The 9,272-nt window shown below is 56.4% G+C and overlaps 1 protein-coding gene across 2 annotated transcripts in view; it reads left to right on the plus strand.

Annotated features, from left to right (window-relative positions):
• The first annotated feature begins 1,280 nt into the window (after nt 1-1,280).
• The window catches only part of FBLIM1 (filamin binding LIM protein 1), a 23,558-nt gene continuing 15,566 nt past the window's right edge, over nt 1,281-9,272 (plus strand). The window contains exon 1 of one of the 2 annotated variants that reach the window (XM_032300500.1): nt 1,281-2,688. In XM_032300500.1, coding sequence (XP_032156391.1) covers nt 2,626-2,688 — 63 coding nt within the window. In that variant the 5' untranslated portion in view covers nt 1,281-2,625. The remainder of the gene's footprint in view (nt 2,689-9,272) is intronic. The other variant, XM_032300499.1, reaches the window with a different exon arrangement.

Below are 9,272 nucleotides of genomic sequence, written 5' to 3' on the forward strand. Positions count from 1 at the left end.
CTCCTGGGTTCAAGCAATTCTCCTGCCTCAGCCTCCTGAGCAGCTGGAATTATAGGCATGCGCCACCACACCTGGCTAATTTTTGTACTTTTAGTAGATGTGGGGGTTTCACCATGTTGGTCAGGCTGGTCTGGAACTTTTGACCTCATAATCCGCCCACCTCGGCCTCCCAAAGTGCTGGCACTACAGGCATGAGCCACCACACCTGGCCAGAAACACAATTTTAACTGGTTTAAGAAAAAGTAAGGGAGCCTATAATCACAACCAGCCTGGCCAACATGTTGTAACCCCCTCTCTACTAAAAAAAATACAAAAATTAGGCAGGCATGGTGGTATATGCCTGTAGTCCCAGCTACTCAGGAGGCACAAGAATCACTTGAAATTGGGAGGTGGAGGTTGCAGTAAGCCAAAATTGCACCCTGGGCAACAGAGCAAGACTCTGTCTTAAAAGAATAAAAAACAAAAAGGGCATTGATTCTGGAGGTCTGGTAGTAGGATTGCAGGCATGGCTGGATCCAGCAGCTTAAGTGATGAAATCAGTTATCTTTCTCTACCTCTTTGCTCTGCTGTCCTCTGTGGGGGTCCATGTGGGGGGTGAAAGTGGTGCCAAGCTTGTATTCTGCCAGCCAACAAGCCCAGAGAGCTGAGCTTAGAACCAACAGCCACCATGATTGGCTGAACATGGGTCATGTATACATCTGCGGAGCCAGGGGAGGTAGGAATCTCATCTTTTATTGATTGATTGGTTGATTGAGATGGAGTCTCACTCTGTCACCTAGGCTGGAGGGCAGTAGCATGTTCTCAGCTCACTGCAACCTCTGCCTCCCAGGCTCAAGCGATTCTCCTGCCTCAGCCTCCTGAGTAGCTGGAACTACAGGCGCCCACCATCATGTCCAGCTAATTTTTGTATTTTTTTTTTTTTTTTTTTTGAGACGGAGTTTCACTCATGTTACCCAGGCTGGAGTGCAATGGGACGATCTCGGCTCACCGCAACCTCCGCCTCCTGGGTTCAGGCAATTCTCCTGCCTCAGCCTCCTGAGTAGCTGGGATTACAGGCACGCGCCACTATGCCCAGCTAACTTTTTGTATTTTAGTAGAGACGGGGTTTCACCGTGTTGACCAGGATGGTCTCCATCTCTTGACCTCGTGATCCACCCGCCTCGGCCTCCCACAGTGCTGGGATTACAGGCTTGAGCCACCGCGCCCGGCCCCCAATTTTTGTATTTTTTAGTAGAGATGGCGTTTCACCATATTAGCCAGGCTGACCTCGAAATCCTGACCTTGTGATCTGCCCCCCTCAGCCTCCCAAAGTGCTGGGATTACAGGTGTGAGTCACCGTGCCTGGACAGGAATCTTATCTTAACCCCAGGCACTGACAGTGAAGGAAAGTTTCCCCAAACAGAAGCTGAATGCCGTTATCAGAATTCTGGAAAGCAGCGCTGGGCTGTCAGCGGCCATGGATGTCCCTTGGATTCCCTTGCAGGACAAAGTCACGTCCTTCTCTTCCCTTCAGCACTCTGTCCCTCTGACTACAACTTCTATCCTTTATGTGGTGGGGAGAGCTCAGCTTTGAACACCTACTGAGCACCAGGTATTTTTACCCACAATTTACCCCACTGGATTCTTGCTATGAAGCCACAAGGGACAAACCTGGGTTTGTAACTCCTCCATTGCAAGAGGAAACTGAGGCCCAGAGAGAAGTGATTTCCCCAAGGCTGGCCAATGGCAGAGCTGGAGTCACTCCCAGATGCTGATGTTACTCACAACTGTATCTGTGTCCCCATCTGACGCCGCCACCATGGGGGAGCTCCCTCTTGTCTGTGCTGCTCCTCTTCCCACCCTGCCTAGCACAGGGCCCCACACACAGCAGCACCCAGGAAATAAGCATTGGATTGACCTGACTCCAAGCAGGTAGGGTGGAGGATGGGGGATGGAAAATAAGGGACAGAGGAAGGAGCTGAGAGGCCCCAGGGGCATCTGACCTTTAATAAAGTTCCCCTCTGTCCCTATTCTCACACTGGCTCCTCCCCATCTCAGCTTAACCCTCCTCAACTCCTCAGAGAGGCCCTCCCGCCCATCCCTGCCCCCACCCCACTCATGTTTGTCTCAGCCCCTGGTCCCTGCCTTCATAGCACCTTTTACTATTGGTCATCATCATGTTAATTTGCCTTATGGTTTGGTCTACCCAATCTCCTTGTAAGGTCTGTGGGGACAAGGACTGATCATGTCTGACTTGATCCCACTGGCTCCTTGACTCATGCATTGCACACTGCAGGTGCTCGACCAGTGTCTGCAAAGTCAAAGCTCTCCACTGTGGATGGCAGGTGCCACCCCTGTCCTGACAAGCAGACTTTCCCTCAAACGTCTCACCCACCCCTTCCCTGCCACCCAGGGCCTCTGCTGCCGCCATCCTAAGGGAAGATTGAGCCCCTTGCCTGCTGGGGCTCAATCTGAGCGGGGAGAAAGCTGGTGTGAGCCTGGCAGCGACAGCGGAGGGCGGCAGGGCTTCCGAGCTGGCAGACAAAGGGCGTCTGTTCTTGTCCAGTGCACTTCCTGGGTTTCCATTGCAGGAAGTTTGGCACCTGCTGATAGGTGACATCGACACCCGGGCTGCTGCAGGCCAGGATGCACCCCTCCATCCGGGAGTGGTGTGGCGGTGGAACAGACGGCCAAAGGTGCTGGAGGCAGGTAAGCAGAGGCAGCTGGACCCTCATTCCCCTTGGACTGTCCCAGAGCAGATGTGGGAGGCCTGGGTCCTAGACTGAGTCAGTGTGACCTTGAACAAAGCCCCAGATCAACCCTTTGGTGCCCCGCTATCCCACCTGGGGATGCAGGTGGTTCAGGGGATGTCATGGAGGTGATGACGGGCAGCTCCACTTTTATCTCTAAAATAAACTTCTGGGTCATCAAGCACTTGGAAAGGGGTTCTACAGCCAAAAGCCCCTGAAAACCCCCAGATCACACCTTCGTCCTTTGGGTCCTTCCTGTGTCTGGCGTTTGGTGTTTCCCTCGCAGTGGAGGGCATGGGGAAGTCGCCTCCAATGGGTGCTGCAAAGCTTGGGGCTGGGAGCAGCAGGGTATCACTGCCAAGCCAGGAATGAGCCAAGCGGGGGCTCAAACAGCCTTGAGCTGCAGCCTCGCCCTGCTGCACAGAACTCCCACCACCTCCAAGCACCGGCTTCTGAATCTGTGAAGGGTGGCAGTGGTACCTGTTCCTGAGAGTAGCAGAGCTGTGTGCCCAGGGACATGGCGGCTCTGGTTTGAATTCAGCTCTGTCATTTGCCCCTAGTGTAACCTTGAGCCTCTCTTGGCCGGCCTCCGTGTCCTTGACTGTGAAGAGGAATCATCAGCCCTGGCGCCCAGGGCTCTTGTGGGATTCAGAAGGGGATGAGGATGGGCACCAGCACCTAGAAAGCCCCCACCAAGGGCAGCTGCTGGGACTGCTGCTGTCACTGCAGTTTCACTGTGAGGATCAAACGGGAAAAGGGGTGACAAGAGGGATGGGAGGGGCGATGATTGGTGGGAGAGGGCGAAGGCACTCTCCTTCGACCTTATAAACCAGCCTCCCTCAGAAACAGTCCCAGAGCCACCCTGGAAGGGTGAGGCCGCAGGAGAGGGCCAGATGCTGCCTGGCCGCCCCGCAGATGGTGCTGGGTCCAGCGCTCCTCCAGATGCAGCCACTGTGGCTTTAATCAAAAGAACAATCTGTTTGCCTCTGAATCAGACCCAGATTCCTTTCCCCACAATGCTCCTGAGGCCTCCAGGGACCCGGGCGGCCCAGCCCAGCCCCATCCTGGGCCCCAGAGCCAGGCTCAGCCTTCCCTCCCCCTACCGTCCTAACTGCTCCAGTTAGGAGGGAGAGTGTCACTGGAGGTGGAAGGAGGGGTTCAGCCACTGGGCCAGCTGGATTCTGCCTTCCAGAGCTCCTGGAGGGGCCTGTCCCCCAGGACACGGGGACCCACCTGCAGGGGGCTTATAGCTCAGGACAGCAGAACAAGGTGACCTGCTCCACTGGGAGGTCTCTGAGACCCCCACCCGCAGGGACACTCCCGGAAAAAAACCCCAACCCAGCATATATTAACCTCTATTAATCACAGTCCTGGCTGCGACGGTCACCTTTTATCCTCAGGCCAACCTGGAGAGGTAGGCAGTGGTTACTCCCACTTTACAGATGATGACACTGAGGCTCAGAAGGTGGAGTGACTGCTCCAGGTCTCACGCTTAGTGAACGGTGGGCCGCAGAATCCTGATCGGCTTGACTCGCGACTCTGACGGATCCTAGAGCCAAACGGAGGTGTCAGAGCTCACCTACGCGGGACAGGGCAGGTGGGGGCGTCAACCCAGGAAAGCAAGGGAAGGGGGAGGGCAGGGACCACTCGGAGTCCATAAAGGACACGAGGGGGTGGACAGCGGGGAGGGAAGGAGGCCCACCCCACTCCCCATTCCTCTGCCCCCACACCCCTTCCCCCTAACCTCCACCCCCGGGCCTGGGCCAAGGGGGAGGGGAGGCGTGGTCCAGGAAACAAAGGGAGGGGGAGGGGGCGGCGCGGGGCGCGGCTGAGCAGGTTGTGGGGCGGGTGGGGGGGCAGGTAAGAACCGCTTCTGCGGGGCGGGAACCCCGCGCCCCCTCCCCACCGAGCCTCACCTTTTATGGTAACGCGGCGCGGGGCGGCGGGGCGGAGGGAGCCGAGGGGGCGGGGAGGGCGGACGGGCGGAGGGGGCGGGAGGCCCCGCAGCTCCAGACTCCGCTGGCCCGGGCGTTGGATCGGAGCCGCAGGGGCGCGGGCGGCCCAGGTAAGCGGGCCGGGTGGGTGGGGGTGGCGTTCCTCCGTCCCTGCCCCCGTCGGACACAGGTGACAGCGCTCGGCCGGAGCCCGCCTGGTGCCCAGCCGGGAGTCCCGGCACGGCGCCCTTGGAGGGGCCTGCGGGTTGGCGGTGCGGTCCTCACGTCCTTTGCGTCCCCGTCTCTTTTGGTATCTGTCCCCGGAGTCGGGGGGTCGGCGGGTCCGGGGCGAGGGCTCAGTGGGGGCGGCGGAGGGTCGAGTCCCAGCCCGGGAGCGGGCTCCGGGAACGGGCGCGCTGGGCGGAAGCTCCCGCACAAAGGGCCGGCGTCCCGCACATGGATCGAATTAAAGCCCCGGCGGCGCCCCGCGGTGACCCCGGCGGCCGCCCTGCTCGGCTGCCTGCGAGGGCCCGGAGTTTCCGGAGCCCCGGGGAGCTCGGGGCCCCTTTCCCAGCCAGGGTCAGGGGAGGGGAGGGACGGGCCCCGGGCTGCCCCTCTCTGGGCCTCATGCGCCCGTCGGGGGCTGAAAAGGTGCGGAGCTGGGCGATAGGTGTGTGCCCTGGGGCGATCTTGGCGTCCGCCCCCACCCGCCACCTCCCGCCCCGGCCTGAGGACCCCCGGGAAAGGCTGGGGCCGCGCCCAGATTCCTGCTCTTAAAGACGATGGAGGCTACCTCCTGGTCCTGGAGGCACCCCCAGCGGAGCGCAGCCCCAGGGCCCTTCTCCCGCTCAGCCGCTGTATAACCTTTCCTTTGCGCCTTCCAAGGGCCTCGACCCTGAGCCTTCTTTCCTTCTATATACTCTCAGCCGCCTTCAGGACAGACTCATTCTCACTTTATGAAAAGAACGAGGCCAGAGAGGTTCAGTGACCTGCGCGGGGTCACCCCGCAGGAAAGAGGTGGGGCCTCTTTTGAACCCAGTTGTGTCTCCTCTGTTTCCCTGGGGTGGGAGAGAGGTTGAGGGAACCTCTCCCTAAGGCTGCAAGGCGGGAGGAGTTGGGGCACAGCCCGCCCCATCCCCATCTCCGGCTAAGTTTAATTCCGGACCCAAAGGGAGACTGCTTTATCCAGTCATTAAAGAACAAAGCTGAAGCCGGATGTGGTGGCTCGCTCCTGTGATCCCAGCACTATCAGAGGCCAAGGCCGGCGGATCACTTGAAGTCAGGAGTTAAAGACCAGCCTGGCCAACATGGTGAAACCCTGTTTCTACCAAAAATACAAAAATTAGCCAAGTGTGGTGGCACACGCCTGTGGTCCCAGCTACAAGGGAGGCTGAGGCAGGAGAATTGCTTGAACCTGGGAGGCAGTTTCAGTGTGCTGAGATTGCACCACTGCACTCCAGCCTCTGGAGCAAGACTCTGTCTCAAAGAAAGAAAGAAAAAAGAACAGAGGTGGTCCCGGAGGTTTTTGTTTTTTTTTTTTTTTTTTTGGAGTAGGGAATAAGGAGTAGGAAGGCGGGTGGGGGCTGAGCTGCACATCCTCTGCCCCAAGGCTGCAGCCTCTAGCTGGTCTGGGTGGCTGGCTGGATCCCAACCTCCTTCCTAACTTTGGACAGGAAATGACTTTCCCTCCCTTTGTTCCCACTTTCTCCACTTATCTAACTGGATCTCTGATTCACCCTCTCCTGGAGGAAGAGTGGGGGCGGAGGGTCCCCTGGGCACGGGCGATCGCCCCTGGGGAACTTACACACATCCTGCTTCTCCCCCCCCACACACACCCTGCTCCCAGCTGACTGGGGGGCCGTGGGACCGGAGGGAAGCTGGGGCTCCCTTTCCCGATGGGATTGACAGGGTTTTGGAACTCCCCAGCTCAGTCCCTTCCCCTGGGGCCTGAGGTCCCTGCAGTCACTGCTTGGGAGGGCTGGGGCTGCCCAGCTGTGAACATCTGGCCTCCGTGCTGGACATTTTCCGAGAAACCAGGCATATCTGACTTCCTGGAGGAGTGGAGGAAGGGTCAGGGCTGGGTGGGAGGAGGCAGAGGGCCATCTCAAAGGCCCACACCAGCCCGGGGGACCAGCCCAGAACCTGCCGACCACAAGATTTCTGGATTGGGTCATTCTAGAGTGAGAACAGGCCTGGCATCTTGGGGGGCCTTGTGCCATCCAAGGAAAAGTGTGTCCTCTCAGGTATGGGGACACCCTGGATTTCCAGGTGGGATGATGTTCCATTAGAATTCCGAGAGCCATGGATGGCCTGGGAAAGTCACTTAACCTCTTGGGACCTCATAGGCTCCATCTGCAAAGCGGGGCCAGGATGGGCCTTTCTTGCAGCTAGATTGAGAGGTTGGTGGATTTTGAGGCACATATAGTACCTGGCACAAGGCCTGGTGCCTTATCAGTGAGTTGTTTGGTATTTCTTTAAATCTCAGATGCACTCTGAATATTGTTGACAAAAATAGATTCTTAAACTTACAACAAAGTGTAAAATTAAAGCCTATGACAGCATACGTATTTCCAGACATCATTGCCAAACCCAGAAGCAAAAGAGAAGTACTTTTAAATAAGTTTTGAGGCTCTTTCCTAATATATTGGTTTCTTTCTCAGAAGAGATACTTTATTATCAGACTGGGCTATATGTTTTAGCCAAACACATAAACCAACTTAAGAGTAATTCAGGAGCACGTATTACGATTTTTATTATCCGTCAGTCACTGAGAACGCACAGTGGCCAGTGCACAAAGGACAGCCTGAAGGGCGAGACAGAAAAGGACACTTTTTTTTTTTTTGAAATGGAATCTTGCCCTGTCATCCAGGCTGGAATGCAATGGCTCAATCTCAGCTCACTGCAACCCCCACCTCCCAGGTGCAAACGATTCTCCTGCCTCAGCCTCCCAAGTAGCTGGGATTACAGGCACTCGCCATCACGCCCAGGAGATTTTGTTATTTTTGGTAGAGACGGGGTTTCACCGTGTTGGCCAGGCTGGTCTCGAACAGCTGGGATTACAGGTGTGAGCCATTGTGCCCGACCTAAAATGAGACATGTTTTAGCCCTGGGCACGGGTATTGCATGCCTGGTGAGGACTGCTGGGCTCACTGGACTCCCAGTTCTCCTATCATGTCCCCACCTCAGCCTTGGCCACAGAGGCTACTGCCAGCAGGAACTACGTGACATATGGGAAATAATGCCCTTTTCCTGACGTCAGGATGTCAGGGTGCCACCATGCTCTCAGATCTGTTCTGTTTTGTTTTGTTTTTGTTTGTTTGTTTGAGACAGAGTCTCCCTCTGTCGCCCAGGCTGGAGTGCAGTGGCACAATCTCAGCTCACTGCAACCTCTGCCTCCCAAGATTCCAGCGATTCTCCTGCCTTAGCCTCCTGATTAGCTACAGGTACAAGCCACCATGCCTGGCTAATTTTTGTGTTTGTTTGTTTGGAGACTGAGCCTCCCTCTGTTGCCCAGGCTGGAGTGCAGTGGAGCAATCAGCTCACTGCAACCTCCACCTCCTGGATTCAAGCAGTTCTCTGCCCCAGCCTCCTGAGTAGCTGGGATTACAGGTGCCCACCACCACACTCAGCTAATCTTTACAGTTTTAGTAGAGGTGGGGTTTCACCATGTTAGCCAGGCTGGTCTTGAACTCCTGACGTTGTGATCCACCCCCTCCTTGGTCTCCCAAAGTGCTGGGATTACAGGCGTGAGCCACCGAGCCCGGCCAAATTTTGTATTTTTACTAGAGACAGTGTTTCACCACGTTGGCCAGGCTGGTCTCTAACTCCTGACCTCAAGTGATCCCCAGCCTCTGCCTTCAGAAGTGCTGGGATTACAGACCTGAGCCACTGCACCCGGCCAGATCTGTGCTTTGATGCCTGCAGTCTGAGCTACCCTCTAGGCACAGAAAGAGTGCAGGCACTGCTGAAGGTCACACACACTGATAGTGAGCTTGTGAGCCAGCCTGTCCTGCCCGGGGGCTGTCATCTCTGTCATCGCCCTTGGCAGCAGAAACCACCCCTGGAGAGGGCCAGGAATCAGGAGGACCTTGTGGAGGAGGTGATGTTTGAGCTGGGCCTCTAAGAGAAAGCTGAAATTCACCCTGTGGGGGCAGGAGAGGAAAACCATAGGAGAATCACTCCAAGGCATGAGACAGGACATGGGAAGGACGAGTGGTCCAGGGGCTCAGAGAAGCTGAGGCTGCAGCGACTGGACCTCTTCCCCAAGCCATGCTCTTTTTCTTTTTCTTTTATTTTCTTTTTTGAGACAGCATCACTCTTGTTGCCCAGGCTGGAGTGCAATGGTGTGATCTTGACTCACCGCAACCTCGGCCTCCCAAGTTCAAGCGATTCTCCTACCTCAGCCTTCCGAGTAGCTGGGATTACAGGAATGTACCACCATGCCCGGCTAATTGTATATTTTCAGTAGAGATGGCGTTTCTCTAAGTTGGTGAGACTGGCTGGTCTCGAACTCCCAACCTCAGGTCATCCACCCACCTTGGCCTCCCAAAGTGCTGGGATTACAGCCATCAGCCACTGCATCTGGCCTTTTTTCTTTTTCTTTTTTTTT

This window comes from Sapajus apella, unplaced genomic scaffold (assembly GCF_009761245.1).
Source record: "Sapajus apella isolate SASKATOON/1434 unplaced genomic scaffold, GSC_monkey_1.0 scaffold43, whole genome shotgun sequence".
Taxonomy (NCBI): domain Eukaryota; kingdom Metazoa; phylum Chordata; class Mammalia; order Primates; family Cebidae; genus Sapajus; species Sapajus apella.